This window comes from Propithecus coquereli, unplaced genomic scaffold (assembly GCF_000956105.1).
Source record: "Propithecus coquereli isolate 6110/MARCELLA unplaced genomic scaffold, Pcoq_1.0 Scaffold212, whole genome shotgun sequence".
NCBI classification, from domain to species: Eukaryota; Metazoa; Chordata; class Mammalia; order Primates; family Indriidae; genus Propithecus; species Propithecus coquereli.
The window spans coordinates 3,647,499-3,665,253 of record NW_012146301.1 but is presented as its reverse complement, the minus strand read 5'-3'; the positions used below and the strand labels follow the sequence as shown (position 1 = coordinate 3,665,253).

Below are 17,755 nucleotides of genomic sequence, written 5' to 3'. Positions count from 1 at the left end.
ACAAATCACATTTTGAACTTGATGGTGTAATAGTTTCTCCAATATCTAAACTTTTTTTCCTAGAAAACTTGAATGCCAAGGACATTTTTGACACTTCTGTGACAATATAAAAAAGAGCAGCATGTTGGTTGTAGTTGTTAACGAAAAGAGGTAATGACATATAGAGACTTTAAAGCAAAATAAGACACATCTGAGGTCGTGTGATGAGCTCCAGGGAATTCAGGGCAGCTCCTGGGGAGCAGAAGGCGGCAAACTGCTGCTCAGCCACAAGCCAACCCAACCCCCAATCTGGTTTGGTATGGTCTGGGAGCTCAAAATGAATTTTTATTTTTTTCACAGTTGTAAAGTATTAAACACAAACAAAGAAGAATGTAAGACAGAGACGTATGTGGCTCACAAAGTCTAAAATATTTACTATCTGATCCTTTATAGAAAGCCAAGCACTGTGATACAGGAATCTGAAGGTCACTTGTATTACGATGGCTAGATACTGTAATGAATTCCAATGCCTGTACATCATCCAATAAGTCATCAAAATTGCTACTGAACAATTATAACAGGTTTTTCTGAGGCTTCAAATGTTTAGATACAGAAGAAAAAAGAATATAATCTATGTTATTTCTTGGCTACTTATATTTCCCTCATTTTACAAAACTGATAGATCCATTTACATACTCAACAATAGAGATACAACTAATACGGTTGCACTCCTTAATCTCAGGATAGAGATAACAATTTTGTAAATCTATTAAATTATGAGAACATTATTAGTACTATAAAAATCAGCACCAGTTAAATTTTCTCTTAAAATAATTTTCAATATTATATTTTTAAGTAACTCAGCAGATGCATATTTATTTTTGGTGATTTGACTTAAAAAGTCCAAGCCATGACTCTAGAATATTTACATCATTAAAATAAAATTTCCAAGTAAAAATTTTCATCTTAAAATAATATGAAAATGATTTTGCTACATTATTCTAGGATTTTACAAAATAATTCACATTTAGGAAAAAAGTGGGTTTTTTAAAGCTCTAAATAATTAAAGGTTGTCTAAAATAATGTGTTTAAGTAGATTTACCTGTAAATATGTAAGGGAAGTCCCAATTATTGTACATTTTCATAATCCAATGTGAATTTCATACAGAGCAAAGTTTCACCATTAAAAAAATAAACATTTTGTTCCTAACACTGAGTGAATATTTGAAATTTATATTTAAGCCATTTCTAGATTTTTTTTGGTCCTTTTCTGAGCTTTTGAGATTAGTGCCGTTTTATCCCAGTATCTCTTCTTGACTTCTTTCATGACCCCACTTTTCCAGTTAGGCATCCTCAGAAGATAGCAAGTCTTTTAAGGGAAATGAATGCATATTTCAGGCCCATCAGATACCTAACTAGATTTTTGTCTTTTTAAAAGGCCATGAAATAAATTAATTAATCAAAAATCAGATTTCTTGTGCATGTTACCCCTGCCTAGTCTTAAAAATGTGATCCCTCAGTTCTAGGAACCTAAAATGCATATCCCTGAATAGCAATTTATTTTTTTTTGTTAATTATCAGTAGGTAAATATATATTGACAAAAACTGTAAACAACTTCTGTCGCTATTTATTAAAAATGTTAAATTGTACATTTTTCATAATTTCTTCCTTTATCTTAAGATAATCTTTTGCAAGTTTAAAGTGAGATTAGACAAATGACTTTATGGCTAAAAATGACCAGACTCTTCCCTTGATCCACCCCCAAGCTGACATTATACCTCATGTGTGTTATCTTTACTATTCCCATATGGAGATGCTGAGTGATAGAGAATTCGGGAAAAATCTCATCAATTGATTTACGTGAAGATGTATCTTTTCCTTAGATTCTAATATAGTCTTTCTTGTGCAGGAATGTGGATTTCTAACAACTTTGTAATTCAGTGTTTTTCAACTCCAGCACTACTGACATTTGGAGTCACACAGTCCTTTGTCACAGGGGCGTCCTGTGCACAGTGGGATGTTCAGAGTATCCCTGGCCTCTACCGGTTAGAGGCCTGTACCGCACCCTTCCACCCCATCCAGTGTGACCATCAAAATCATCTGTAGACGTTGCCAAATGTCTTTTGGATGGCAAAATTGCCCTCGTTGAGAACCACTCATGTTTATTATAGAAGAAAAAGTCTTTTAGTGTTATTTATAACAGAGTTTGGTTAACTCATTTGTAATGAGTATCCAGATTCCATTCAGGCATTCAGAAATAGAAAAACATACAACGGTCTGTTGAACCTGTCCTAGTGGTGATTATACATGGTTTCCTTGCATTTATATGTTCTAATGGCCTAGAAAGTAAGACTCCAGTCCTCTCCCATGTGATTGTTAAGGATATTCTGTGCCAAGCCAGATTTCACATGCATTTCCATTCCATCCATCCCAGCATTCACAGTTTCCACAGCTACATATTCCATTCCCTGCAATAAAATACACATGAGAATCATTATCATGATTGAAATGCACCAAGTTTAAATATGCTGTTATAAACTCTAAGTGTCCATAATAAAACCATTTCATTCATCCTTGGTAGATTTTCTTATTGTGCAGTGATCTTATTGTTACATCTTATTAATGAGCTGTGAGAAATCTAATCTTTCCAACAATTAATGGTATTTATTTGGTGCCACCATCTACAGATCATATAGTAACCATCCTGTATCACTCCGGCAGGGCTTCCCTGTCATGACTTTGTTTTTCCTTAGAGAGCAAGTTATTTCTGACTTATGAATAAATACTGAAAAACATAAAGCTCCTTGACATAATCTGAGACAGCCCAAATAATTAGCTGGAAAAGTAGTCTTGTATAGTAGGGATGGACAGAAAGCAACTGTCTGACTTAATGACACACACAAATATTTATCTTTTACCTTCAAGTGGCATGAGGAGAGAAAATATACATGCCTCCATTTCCCCTGTAACTTGGTCAAGCAAATGTATTTTACAACCAATTATTAAGACTCAATAAATAAGGATGGCAGTGGCTATTGCACTGCTGAGCCTCTTTTACACCTTGCCCCCACTTCTCCCTTGCCTGTATACACACATCCATTTCCCTGAAAACAGCCAACACATCAACTAGTAGTACCTGGATGGTGTTTAAAAACATTCTACTCTCTACACCATGTTCAAACTAAAATGGTTGCCAAGAGAATTCTTTGCTCTTTTCAATATGTAACTGCATATGCGTGAGTCTGAGGGGCAATTACTTTGGGGAAGTTTCCCAATAATTGTATAATTTAGCTTCATTCTTTTGTATTCTTATATGCCTGGAAACTATGCTAGTGCTTACTCCCAAATGCCCACTTCCCTTTTCATAGTTACTTCATATTATCAGCTGACCCATGATCATATGAAAGCCACCATGTCCAGCCACTTGAAGCATCGTGTGATGGATGTCATTTGGTCCTATTGTAAACTGTGGCATAGAACAATTAGAGTAGGTCGATACTGCACCTGTACAAATGAGGCCATCATGTTTGTCGCAGTCTCTGTCATCACAGTCGCAGAATTCCCCCGAAATATACCATTCTTCGGCAGAACAAATGCACTTTCCACAATGACAAGAACCTGAAATTACAAAGGGTATGACTGGCCATCACGGTATAACTAAAGGTTTCCATATAGATTAGAATATCGTTGACACGCTGACAATAGGCTTCTAATAACCTATCTTCCGAAGGTAAAAGTTTATTGAATGGCCAGTTTCTCAGAGGGGAGCTTTACTTGCTGTAATTCGTAAAGGTCATCCAGGAAAGCCTTCATTATGGATCCAGACAGTTGCAATTAGCCTTGAGCAAATGTCCCACGGCCCAGTCTGGTTGAAATGTCAATGAGAGCAGAATGTAGCTGATCCTTCCAAGGACCTTCCAAAAAGATATTCAAAAATAGGTATTGTTTTCTGAATGGAGTCATGTTTTTAAAGTGCCTGTTCTTTAAAGGAATTGAAAAGTAAATTCTGTTAGGTGAGGATGCATTCATAATTAAAATAACAACTAAATTATTGGGCTCAGAATTTTGGATTTTCGTTTACATGATTTTCTCAAGGTAGGAACGTACCTGCATATTGGGTGGCTAAAGTGCTAAGGATGCTAAGGATGCACAGAGGACCATTCATGTCTGTTGACTTATCAGACCTCATCCTCAGGATTGTCCACATAATCAAGCATAATGCTAATTGCCCTTCATCCTTTTCCCTGGGTTCAACCACCTTCCCTTCTACTTTGCCCATTTCCCCTCTTTTATCCTCTTACCTAATTAAATAAAACTTCCCCTTTGGTTATTAAAACGATTTTGGGTTATTGAGCAAGAATTTTATTAATGGTATATGTAAAATCAAAGAAAATAAATGAGGTAAATGGTGTCCCAAAGAGAAGAAACTTCTCTCAGTCTAAACATCTTTACATGACAGGCTAAAAGGCCCTCACAGGGCAAAACTGTTTCCACTACAGCAGGAAAGCCAACTTTAAAATGAAAAAGAAACAAATAAAAAGGACTTCCCTTTTCATCCATTTCCTTGGCCTGGCCATTCTTTCCAAATGCGATTTCCTTTTACTAAAAGACGGTTGTCACTAAACTTTTCAGGTCAAAAATCACCTTAAGAGAATGTGACGTAGAAAAAGTATTTTGACATATTTAACAAAATTTCCAGACTTGGTTAATTCAAAATATATGTGGGTAGGTGTGTGTGTGTGTGGGGGGGGTGGTCAGGAATTAATCATTAGCATCTTTTTGAAACACAGTGATTAAAAATTGAGTTAACAACTTGGGTGATTAAAATAATTAGGAAAATGAGGTTATACTTATCACAGATACCAAGAAGGGGTCTGTGTTGATGTGTCCTAAGCATTAAGCACTATGTGATATTTCATATCATGGAAACTAGTGTATGCAGTTTAGTTGCAAGAATCCCTAATAGCCAAATTAAACTTTTTCCATTCCTTGTCATACTTCTCAAGGTAAGAGAGTAGTCAAAATTAGTTATAGCATGAGAATTGTGTTTACATTTATTTTTAACTTCTTGCTTAGTGACAGCATAATTTCATTTAGTCTTGACTTGTTTTCCTGAGGGTCTTGGTTGATTTGCATGTTCCTGAGCAAAATATAGCCATTGTTCAGTCCTGATGAGTGACTGACAGGCTGGTGGTTTCTCTGGACCCAGGAATTGGTCCTCCCAGGTCACTCTGCGATGGATAGTGGTCCCCTCTTGATCTCCTCAGGTACACAGTTTCTCTGTTTTAGAAATTTATTTATCCTAATTTTAAACACTTTCTTTCAAATTTAGAACATGAAAATGTTCAACACTCAACTGTTTTTTAAAATAAAGTAGGTTAGTGATATATGTGCCAACAAAGAAAACAGGGAGTATTTCACTGACTATCAGGGAAATTTTCTCAGAAGGAACCATATTTAGAGTTATATTTCCATGAGTGGAGGAAGATTATTTGAAGACTGTTTTAATCGTTCCTAAGTAGTATCTCCTTACACTGCAAAATTATTTCTACAACAAATGTAAATTATTTTATATGTCCACAATATTCATATGTTACACCTAGGATATATTTTTGTGTGTGTCACAATTCATAGAAAGATCTCACATTTCATCTTTGACTTTATCCTCTGGCCCTGGAACTATTCTAATCACTGCTCTGGCTTCTGGAATGCTTAGCTTCAGGCTGCAATAAAGTATTTTCCTAAAACTCATAAGCTCAGCCAAAGTTAATATGGTATATATGGATAGAAAATTTGACGAGTAAGTTCCAGTTCCAAAAGTCTACTAGTCAAATGAAACGGTTAGAATGAAAAATGAGGATTGATTTTGTACGTGCCATGAAACGGTAGCTTTTCTAGGTCAGCATTTTCCCAGCTGTGTTATTCTTTTCTGTTTGTCAAAGTTCAGTGCATCTTAGAGGTAGGAAATTCTTCTACTGCTTGTGAAACTAGGAATGGATAACATTTACTCATAACGCAGTGTGAATAATTATTAGGACCTATTACAGCACTTTTCGTGTAGAGTGCTCTGGCTGTTTTCAACAGTAACGAAGGTCAAACTGTCCCTCTCTGGGACAACTTAGGGAGAAGTTCTATGAGACAGATATGGGCTTCATGACTACCAAGAGGTGAGCAATTGTTCAACCCAGCTGGCCAGGACCCACTCACACCCCTGAGACCCAGCCCATCCAGACAGCAGCCGGCCAATCTTGGCAGGAGCTCTGCGGTGGTAAGTTCATAACCACAACACCACTGATCCATTCAGTTTCTTTCCCAATAGAAGAACCTTTAAGAATGTTCCCATCTCCCTTCTTGCTATTTGCTGGCTTCTATACCTGGGGAGTCAGCCACATTTTCTCATGTGTCTTCAGAGCATTCTTAGGACTTAAGAAGGGGAAAGAAATGAAATTTTGCCTTCAAAGATGAGAATGGAAGTACAGTAAGGATAAGTAAATTGCCCCTAGACCACATAGGCAGTAAATAACAGTTAAGACTTCAATCTAATTAAATCTACCTTCTATCTAGCTATCTACCTAACTATGATGTCTCTCACCACAAAAACTTTCCTGTGCAGTAGCTTCAGACGTGAGCTGCTTGTTCCTGCAGGTCTGCCTGGACAGTCCTATTGGCAATGACGCCAGGCTGAGATTGGTTTTGTGAAGCATAACTTTGACCGTTTTTCTTTTCTGGGGACATGGAATGGGGGTGCTGGGGGGGTGGGTGATGGGTGGGTGAGTGGGTGTACTCTGGACTTATTTGGATGAAGTGGGGCCTGACAAGAATCACCATGAGGGTTCAAGGAGATATTTAATGGTGTGTTTCCAGTCATGACCACACAACAGCAATCTATAGGATTATCAGAGGTGATCGCCTGGATCTCGGTTGAAGTAATCAAGGCAAAAATGTTATTGTGTAGTGTTGGATCCAAACAAATAAGTCACCAAACGAACAACAACAACAAACCCAAATGCATTATAGCATGTATTTGTAATGGAAATCTAGCCACTAAGCTCATCTCTCTTGGTTATTCACAAAAACAACTGGAGTCTAAGGGCAAGGCACCTTGTTAGTGGCCCCATTCCATTACCAGCCTTGGACTTTCTTTTCCATTCATCAAGCCTGACAAAATGCTGCAACTTGACATCCCAGCAGGCGGTTTTCACTATTGTACTAACTACTCCATCTGTTATGAAGGTCACTATAATGTATCATGTTTTAAATTTTTCTATGGAGTGATTTATTGTCTTGGCTATAAATTTGTAAAGAAATAAAACGCTATTTCTTCATCGTCTCCTGAGGTGACGGCTTTATTCACAGCTCGTGGGAAGGGCGTGTTTCAGCCTTGTTTTGTCAGGGACAGGCCATTAAGTGGTGTGCTCAGGCCTACTGCTCAGCCCTGGCCCGTAATCAGAGAAGGACTCCAGGTATTTTTTGCAATCATCAGGTTGAAGAGCTTTCCTTGACAAATTTGAGAAAAATGATATGGGATTTGGACAAGCCTATGAGACTCATCAAGAAATACATGGCCCCAGTCAAATTATTTGGAACAGGTTTCTCTTTTCTGCCACCATGTTGACCTCCCTAAGTCTATTTCATGGGTTACTTTTCCTGTGGTTCCAGGGTGGGGGTGACCGGAAATAACTGCTGCATCCCCATTGTCCTCTGTGCCTACGACAGACCACAGTTACATGATCGCGGTTTTGGCCCCTTTCTGCCAGGACTGATGTCTCCAGAACAAGAGGAAAGAAAAGAAAGAGCCCTCAACCAGCTGCTGCCAGCAGTACAAATGCCCAGCCACTAACGTGAACATCCACCCGTGCAGCCTAGGGGCAGCTTTTACATTCCCTTTTGCGTTTAAAGACTCTAAAACTCTCTACCCATTGAAGGATAAACAAATAGTTTAGATAAATATGCTTTCAACCCTTCATTGATCTCTGGATATATTTCTATCACCTGGGGCAAACAATTTGAAAAGGCATTAACTATAGAGATGTTTTTGGTTTTGTTTTGTTGTGAGGAAATGCCTTTGGGCCAATATTTAGTCAACCTATTTTTTTTTTTTTGTATTTTCTACATTTATGATGCTGAAAAATGAGCATCTTTCCTCAGACTGTAAAAATGTGAATAAGAATGTTTATTTCTTGAAATGAAAGAACTCTTTTTGAGTGAAATTCAGTTTAGGAGATGGCAAGCTGCTATTGACTATGCTGTTGTGTACGACTTTGTGTATTTTTCCTGCACTTGCAATTGGACGTGATTTCGGGAAGACCTGCTTATGGGCAGTGTTCATGATTTGATAATGTGCCTAGCAGACACACACACACACACGCGCGCACACACACACACACACACACTGGCTGACTTTTAAAATAAACACAAGCACACTAGTGTTTTAATATGAATGAGTGTCCCCAGTTTGGTAGAGCTTTTGTAAAAAGCTTACATCCTTATTCCAGTGATAATGCGATTTAGGAAAATCAAGTAAAAACGTATCTAAGTTTCAGAGCTCTATGTTAGAAGCTATGCTCAGAAAAAATATCTAATTAAAAAAAATTAATCATTTTCATTATTGTTTATACATAGAACATTCCCCTCTGATCTGATAACAACTCTTTTCTTCTGTCCTACTTCAGTTTAATTGCATCTCTGCCTCCTTTCCTGCTTTTCTTCATTAATCTCTTTCTCCCCAATTCTTTCCCTTGGTCTCTTCCTTTTAACATTTTTTTCTACTTTTTTGGCTCTCCCAACACAGCTTGAACCCAAGGCAAGTGTTTCCAGGAGCTGAGGCCCCCTGAGAACAGAACTGGTGGAAGATTTGTTTAGGGCTTGGAATTAGATTGAATTTGACGGGAGAACAAACAGGAAACAAAGTGATTGCTTTAAACTCATTTAAGTTCCACCTGCCTGCTATAATGGCATTAGGTTGAAGGCATGGCCTCCTTGCCTGAGCACTGTAACCAGAAGTTCTGGAACACAGAATTCCTGGAAACCAAGGACACTGCTATCCATTGAAATGAGCATGTTTGTATTCATTTTCAACTTTCGTCCTGGCACCATAGGTAGTCACAGCATCCATTCTCTTTCATGTCTGAAGTTATGTCAAAAAGTCGCTTTCAACCTGATAGCATCGGCCCTGTGTTATGGGAAAAGCAACAGCTACTATTTAGGGGACATATAACCTTTGGCACATCCCGCTTCAGAGACCTCCATTTACCTGGGAGGTGGTGTCACTGGTAGATTTCTTTGTTAACACTATTCAGTGCCACTGATCTGTCTTCTTCAGAAAGTTATTTATGTGCTCATCCTGACCCAGCAGAAATGTCTGAAGGTAAACGAAGCTTCAGCTAGAGCTGTGCCTTGTCTGAAAAGAGGGGGCTGTCTGTTCTGCACGGAGACTATCGAGCTGAAGAGGAGAGCTGGGAAGCTCTCTAATTCCCGGTACCTTGAGGTTCACCTTCTGGACATGGAGTCAGAACCCCCAGGCCCCCGGTGTCTTCCTAACTAACAAAAGGAAGACAGAAGCCCCCTAGACAGTGCCATATGCACTATGATAGCAGGTTCTAAAGTCCCTTCAAGAATACTGCACATTTACAACCCTGACTCAAGCGCATTACACAAGCGATCCTCGTAACCATAAACATTTGTACCCCTGTAATACTTTGAAATTAAAAAAAAAAGAGGTAGATTTAATTTCGTTCTTTCTTTTTTAACTTTTTCTATACATCTATCAGGTTTTCATTTTTCACCATAATACTTCTCCCTCATTTGTACGTATATTTAAAATAATGCCTAAATGATTTGCGATGTATTTTTAGAGGAAAATTGAAACTAAATACCTTCCAAAAAATAAAAATAAAAAGAATACTATTACAGAAACATCAAAAGCAAGACATTCAAAATTTATTCTATTAGTCTTCTTTACTCTGAAAAAATCTGTTCTAGTTTTTCTTTTTGTGCATGTGTGGAGGAAGGGATAGAGGGAAGGTTTGCTTTTTCCCTGAATCTGCTTCTGTGGCAAAGTTTGATTGGGTTAATGGCTTCTATTCAACCAACTTGGAGGTTGTAACCATTTGGTAAGCTTCTTTTTTTCCTTTGTTTAATTATTATCTATTTTTTTATATCAGGCTACACATGTTGCTTGGAACAGTTGGTAATTTTTAGGTCAAAGAAAATCGCACCAGAATTGTGGGACCCATATACTTTTTCTTTCATTTTTTATGAAACTAAATATTTAGTCTTCTCTTCTATCTTTCTCACACTTCCAACCCTCCCCGTCTCCAGATCCATCTGCATAATTTAGCCCCAAAAGTTCCAAAAGTCAAAAGTTTTGGCATCTCAGATGCATGTGACCACTTTTCTGCAGTTCTGGGCTGTACTATTTCAGAGGTGAGCTCAACAATCACCCTTTTGCCTTTTTTGTATACAGCACCCAGTATATTTTGTCATCCTTATTCTTTATAAAATTATTAATTCCATTTTGTTCAGCAATAACTTTGCACACAAGTGGCTGAAGATCTTTTTGCATGAAACTTCTCTCGTGTATTTCATTTTCTTAGATCTAAAACTTCACATGGCTAACCTTCAGGCTTCAAGTTTGATACAGGCAGAGGGCATAGTGGTTTTCTTCCATGCAAAGTTTGGTCTGGAAAAGATGGTTGCTAGTTGCTATCACACAAACCATGTGTCAGAGCAGGAATCCAGTCCAGGCTCCGGCAGAGATACTCACCCTTCCCCGAGCACAATATGCCATCTGCTGATTCACACAGACTCTTGCTTTGTTCTTCCGTCATGTTACACTTCCGCGGATGCTGGCAGAGCTTTCCAAACCACCCTCTCTCACACACACAGCGGCCACAGGAACATGCGCCATGCCCTGAGAAGCAACCACAGGGCGGGGGAGAGAAGAGAGGATGGGTAAATAACCAGCTGTGGCAGAGTTTTTAAGAAAGAAATGTATAAACCCTAGGATCTCATTTCCTATCAAACACACTTTTCCCTTTATGCATAGTCAATTTGGCATGTAATTGTTTAAAGGAACTTCAAAACAGAGTTCTAGTTTAACATAATAAATTGGAATGCAGAATAGGAAATGGACGTGACAGAAAGAAACCTTGAAATAATTTAAAATGGAATTATAGCATCCTTTCTTGATACAGAGTATTTACTCATTTGCATTTTTATCAGTATGGAGTCTTAGTGCGATTCTTCATTGTGCACAGCACGACATCCCGACCAATTTGCAAGGCTAGTCACGTTACCACCGCTGGCAGCATTTATTGATTGCTTTCCTATTGTTTACTAATAAAAACAAAAGGTTAACCTCCATATGAATGGCATTTGGTATTAAGTTACTTTATCTGTGTACCTCTCTACTTACTAATAAGAATAGATGTAAGTGTAAGTAATGGTGTCTCTCTATTATTGCATAAAAGTTAAAACCATCGGGCTTAGATTCATATTTGGCATTTTTTTTTTTTTTTGGTTCCTGACATTGGCTTCTGGTTTTTGAGGTATTTATCTTCTGATATATATGCAACATTGTATTTGCGACAGTTATACACCAGCATATACACACACTGGTTTAGGTGCTTGCCACCAACACCCCAGTAGATTTCATGAGCTTCCATTTTAATTTCTTGTTTCTACTCAATGCTTTGTTTCTTTTCCTGATGTATGCACTGCCTTACACAGAGTCTCTCTGGATCAGCTATTTGGCAAAGACCTAACTGAGTATCTATTATGAACAGAGCATTTTGCTAAGCACTAGGAGATACAAAATCAAGCACAATGTACACAGTGGTCCCTGGTCTTCTCCTAGGGACATATATCACCATCATTCAGACTGATCAGACTCTCTGAAGCTGTTGACACCATTTTCCCTTGACTATTCACTCTGGCAGGACCTTTAAGAGCAAACCTTGCTCCATTTTTTCCCCTCTAAATTCAGCCCTGCACAGGAAAGACAAGTGGCCAACACTCAATGGTTTGCAATTCATTGTTATGATTAATTTACTGTAACCACCCATGAATCCTGGCGATAGTTTTCCATAACACATGATCATCTGGGAGTTAATGGAAAGCAAATGGGAGGCAAACTCAAAGGAGCTTCATTGACAAATCTATTTCCCACCGTCTCTTCTACCTCATATGGTGATGTATTAAATTTATTCTCACCACAGCCCCTTGAGTCTGGTATTATCCTTGTCTTACTTTCAGGCAACCGAGCCTCAGAAGGACTAAGTAATTTGGCTTCAAATCACATAGTTCAGCTACATAGGACCAGAACTTGATTCTAGTTCCTCTGATTTCAATGCCCACGCTTTTTCCAATGTGCCACACTGCCTCTGTACTTCATTTTAGAAAACAAGACTCTTAGCACACTTTTTTAAATTCCTATCTTTTTCAACTGCTGCATCATTTGAAAGTGTACATTTGACACTCATGGGCACTTTCTCCAGAAAAGTCTCTTCTCTCTTGGTTTTCATGACATGAAACTCTCCTTGCCCCATTCAAAACTCCTCCTTTGTCTCTGTTCATTCTTCTGCCCTTTTTCTGACCTGATAAATACCGGTATGCTCTCATTGACTATGTTTAATCATCTGCTTTTACCTCTCTATAATTTCTCCCTTTAAAAATTCATCAAACCGGGCTGGGCGTGGTGGCTCACGCCTGTAATCCTAGCACTATGGGAGGCTGAGGCGGGCGGATTATTTGAGCTCAGGAGTTCGAAACCAGCCTGAGCAAGAGCGAGACCCCGTCTCTACTAAAAATAGAAAGAAATTAATTGGACAACTAAAAATATATAGAAAAAATTAGCCGGGCATGGTGGCGCATGCTTGTAGTCCCAGCTACTTGGGAGGCTAAGGCAGGAGGATTGCTTGAGCCCAGGAGTTTGAGGTTGCTGTGAGCTAGGATGAGCCACGGCACTCTAGCCCGGGCAACACAGTGAGACTCTGTCTCAAAAAAAAAAAAAAAAAATTTCATCAAACCATAGGATATCAGATAACCACAATGATCACAGGGCTGTATCTCCAGCCCCCAGTTCTCTCCCCAGCTCCACTCTCATGATTCCATACTTCGTGTGCTATTAGCATCCCCAATTAATACTTCCAGACCTAGTTATATAATGTTCTTTCTAAAGGTGCAACTGTCTTTCTTATTTCTTTCAATAGCACAGCTACCCTTTCAGGCAACCAGTTGAAAATGTTTTGAGTCACATTTGAATGTCCCTTACTCCCTTCATCCAAAGTTGTCAAGTCTTGTTAGCGCTACCTCCAACACTTCCATTTATATCACAATCATGAACATAGAGAAACCTGTATATCACATCTCTCTCCAATATTCTTGCTTGAAGATTCCCACAGCACAACTCTCCTCATATAACAGCCTTGATCTCTAGTACTATATGTTTCCCTAATGCTTACGACATAAATTTCACCAACTTTAGCCTTTGTTATGTTCTAGGTTCCTGAAAAACAAGAGTCCCAAGCTTCTTTTCCAATCTTATTCCTTTTCTTTTCGCTTTAACCAAACTGACAGACTCATTGTTCCCTGTACATTTTGCAGCTTTTCTGACCTCATGCCTCTGCAGAGATAGGAATGCCTTTCCCCTATTCTACATATTCGGGTCGTACTTAATTTTCAAAGCTCAGCAAAAGTGACTACAACTTCATGAAGATGGTCCTAATATCCCTAAGTGGAACTCATTGCCTCTCCTCTGAATTTTTTATGAATTTATTTTCCACCTTCTGTGGAACGTCTGTGGTCTTCCACAGTACTTATTTGTCAAATGGATCCGTCACTTGACTGTGAATTCCTTGACAGTGGGAATTACTTCTGATTCAGCACCACAGTCTGTAGAGTGCCCCCCATACACTGCCTTAGACATAGTGGATCCACAAAAACTCTCGCAGTAGATTGAGGTTGACTTAATCAAAATATGCTTCTCATTTTTCCCCACAAATCCAAATCGAGGTCCCCAAACTGATTCTAGGACATGTTTACAGGTTATTTGGTTAATGGACTTTCATTTAAAGGCAACGAGCAGTCCTTGAATTGCTGTTTTATTTCTATTTTCTGTAAAGTAGAGCCAAGCTGGAGAATTGGTGTTCCCTAAGAGCTATCTACTCAATAAATAGTTATTAAATTGATTCGATCTTGACTTCTCCACTAGAATCGAAGTCCACTTAAAGTACAGGTCTCCTTAATAAGTTAAGTGCAATGTTGTCCATCTTTGAAGGCAAAGATTCCAGAGTACAAAAAAAAAAAAAACAAAAACAAAAACATAAAGAGAGAGAGAACTTCTAGTAACAGGCCCATTGAGCTGTGGACTTTTCAACTGCTCGTGTTTCTTACTGACTCTAGGTTGGTAAGAACTGTCATCAGTTTGACATAATTAGAATCATTTGATCTCTACTGCAGAGGAAGATACTCTGCCTTTGATTCAGGATATCATTAAGAATAACTCAATGGCTCCTCACAGCAATTAATTGAATATAAAATTATATGCACAAAAATGGGAGATTGATTTTCATGTATTAGCTCATTTGTCACATCCTTCAAGAAAATTAAGTTAGCATCTAGCCCATACGATCACCAAAATGCACTGGTATTTCAGTGCTTTGATTAGCAATTTGTATGACCTCGTTTTACTTAAAATTAATAAAAAAAAACTTCTTTATAACTCTTATAATTTAGTCATCCATTCAAGATGTGCCCTTGTATTTGTTGTGACCAGGCATTATATTAGTAGTTTAGAATGTAACAGTGAATAAAATAGGCATCGTCCTTGTCTTCATGGTACTTGCAGTCTATTAGGGAAGAAAACAAGTCACAAGAAACAAACAAATACACTTGGTTTATAGAAGACTGAAAGAGTGTGCTAGCATATTCAACAGTGAGAACACTGAAAACTGGTGTAGTCAAGGGATGACACTCAAGGGATGAGAAGGAGCCAGACAGCCAATGTTCTAGGAACAGAGCCTAGAAAAGCTAATGAAAAGTCCTTGAGACAAGAAAGAACTTGGCACGTTATAGGCAGTGAAAGAAAGCCAATGTGTTTGAAAAACAATAAGTGAAAAAAATGGAATAATAAAGTTGGAGAGATATTCAGAAATGAGAACATAGTAAACGATTTATTCTTAGGAAGGAAGTTAAATCTATTCAAAGAGGAATGAGAAATAACAAAGAGTAGCAAGAGTGATGTGATATAATTACACTTAGCAAATTCATTTTGGCAACTTGGTAGAATAGATTAAGGTGTATTGGGAGGAAATGAGTACAGAGAAAGTGAGAGGGCTACTGGAAGGCTACTCCAAATGACAGGTGGTAGAGGCTTTAAAGTAGGGATGTGGCAGTGGAAATGCAGAGAAGTAGATGGAGATGTGTTTTGGTGGTGAAAACTGTACCTATGGGCCACGATGCTGGATTTGATGTGGCAGGTGAGGGAAAGAGAAGACTAGTTTTCCAGCTGGAATAATAGTGTGAATAATGATGCTATATTTATCAGATGTAGCGGCTTCAAAAGGGAGAAGTTGAAGGCAGAAAATCAGCTCTGTTTTAAACACTCCTGTGTTTGAGACACTGTTACGATAACCAAATAGCAAGGTCAAGTAGCAGTTGGACATGAGCTGGTACTCCCGACAGGTTAGGCAAGGCTCTAGGCACACACACATTGGGATTTACAAACGTAGAAGGTACTCAGTGCTTTAGAAGTGAATGAGTCCACCCAGAGAGATAAAGTCTTGGGAAACTCCAATATTTAGGGCTAGGTTAGAGGAAGGGAAGCTAGACAAGTAGGAACATTCAGTAAGGAAGTAAGGAAAGAAGAGTGTATTGTCTCATAAGATGACAAAGGAGAGGACCCCCATGAAGGAGGCCTATTGAGTGAAATGTTCCTGAAAATTTGAGTTAAAAAATTAGACCATAGAAGTAGTTTCAGTCAGCTTTTTTTCAGACCGATACCACTGTGTTGCCACTTAGGCCTATGAGTGGAAGACCCAGAGATGGCAGAGCTGTTGGAGAATCGTCTATATATATATCATTAACAGAGAACAACATCTCTGCTTAGTGGTAGAATTGGCAGTGATTAACTTATATAGTAAGTCTACAACATATCATTATAGAATGAAACTGTAAAGAGAACAAGCCTAATGGACCACTGGAGGTACTCGATCTGCGTGCACCTGACTTCCCATGTCTTCATAAGGTGAATGATTTTCCAGACGTAGAATGCCATCTGTCCTCTCCCAGACACTTCCCTCTTTGCATCTGGTACTGTCACCCAGGATTTTTCTTCTCATTCTCTTCCCTTTCCCCACACAAAGATATTCACTAAGAATGCTCTGGACCTGCGTTGTCCAGTATAACATAGTAATCACTAGCCACATGGGACTATTTAAATTTATTAAAGTTAAATAAAATTTAAAAATCAGTTTAACAGCCTCACTAGTCTCTTTTCAAGTGCTTAATAGCCACATGTGGCCAGTGGCTATTGTGTTGAAAAATGCAGATATAGAGCATTCTCATCATCTTTGAAAGTTCTATTTAGACAGTGCTGTTCTAGAAAATGACGTTTTCCAATGAAGTTTATTGGCTCTTATGCACATTTCTTTAAAACACTCTGATGATGGTTCTCAGTTAGGAAACTGATCTATGAAGGGATACTGTTCAACCAGATACCATACCTTGACTACTCGATATCCTCACTCCTTCTTAATATTAAGAAAACCATCATTTCTTTGTTCAGGGAGGTGATAATTTACCATCTGGAAGGTGTTTGTTTATCCATGCTCCTTTTGACCTAGAGGCACCCATACAGCATAGCTCTAATAAATGAGAAATAAGAGAAAATCTCCTGGGTGAGATTTCCAGGAAGCTATTGTTTTCCAAAGGAAACGGGACGAACTTAGCCAGCATGTATCATTTTCCCTTTGTCCTTTTCTTTCCCATTTCTTTCTTCCTGGAAGAAAGATACAACTGGAAATTGTTTATGAGCATGATGATAAAAGTCACACTGGGAGGGCAGAGTAAAAGGGAAGATAGACGGGGTTTGGGGACACTGATGGTGCTCAGGCATCCCTGGAGTGACAACCTGCAGACTTATCTGTGTTCTTCGTCTTCATCCCAACACAGTGCTAATTGATACAGTTACAAATTCAGGAAAGACGTTTTTGATTTTAAGATGTAATTTGGACACAATTGCCTGCTGACTGTATTGTTCATCTAAGAAAGGCTTGGCCTAAGTGAGTGGTCTGAGATCTTTCTCAACATAAGCAATCCAGCAGTACCTGGGAGTCACTGAATTCATACTCCCAGGCTGCATTATTTCCTTCAAATTGCAGCTATGAACTAAAGAACTCCCTGAAGAATTGTGAACTGATTGTGTAATTAAGAGGTGGCTCTTCATTATCCCTTCTTGTTTCTTAAATTGGACTCATGGGCAGCTATTCCGGGAGCACAGAGGAAAAAAGAAAAGCAGTGAACAGTCTATTTCTTATTCTCAACCTGGGTATATAGAGTACAGGAGAGAAGTCTCTGATTGAGCTTATATTAGCCTGAAACAATAAAACACACATGAGCCAGCATGTGAATATATTTTCTTTATGGAACCTTAAAATCACATACACTAAAAATGAACAAATCTTAGGGACTATAACTGGACAAAGCATTTTTTTATAATAGGGACGTATCTGATGAGCAACCCATGCATTTATAGGCCATATAAATTTTTATTAT

The 17,755-nt window shown here is 38.4% G+C and overlaps 1 protein-coding gene across 1 annotated transcript in view; it reads right to left on the bottom strand.

The window, feature by feature from the left end:
• Positions 1-1,587: 1,587 nt before the first annotated feature.
• ITGBL1 (integrin, beta-like 1 (with EGF-like repeat domains)) overlaps positions 1,588-17,755 on the bottom strand; it is a 241,404-nt gene continuing 225,236 nt past the window's right edge. Inside the window, exons 8-10 of the mRNA XM_012644458.1 lie at positions 10,746-10,892; positions 3,485-3,598; positions 1,588-2,448 (exon numbers count right to left, since the gene is read on the bottom strand). Of these exons, the coding sequence (XP_012499912.1) occupies positions 2,357-2,448; positions 3,485-3,598; positions 10,746-10,892 (353 nt within the window). The 3' untranslated portion in view covers positions 1,588-2,356. The remainder of the gene's footprint in view (positions 2,449-3,484; positions 3,599-10,745; positions 10,893-17,755) is intronic.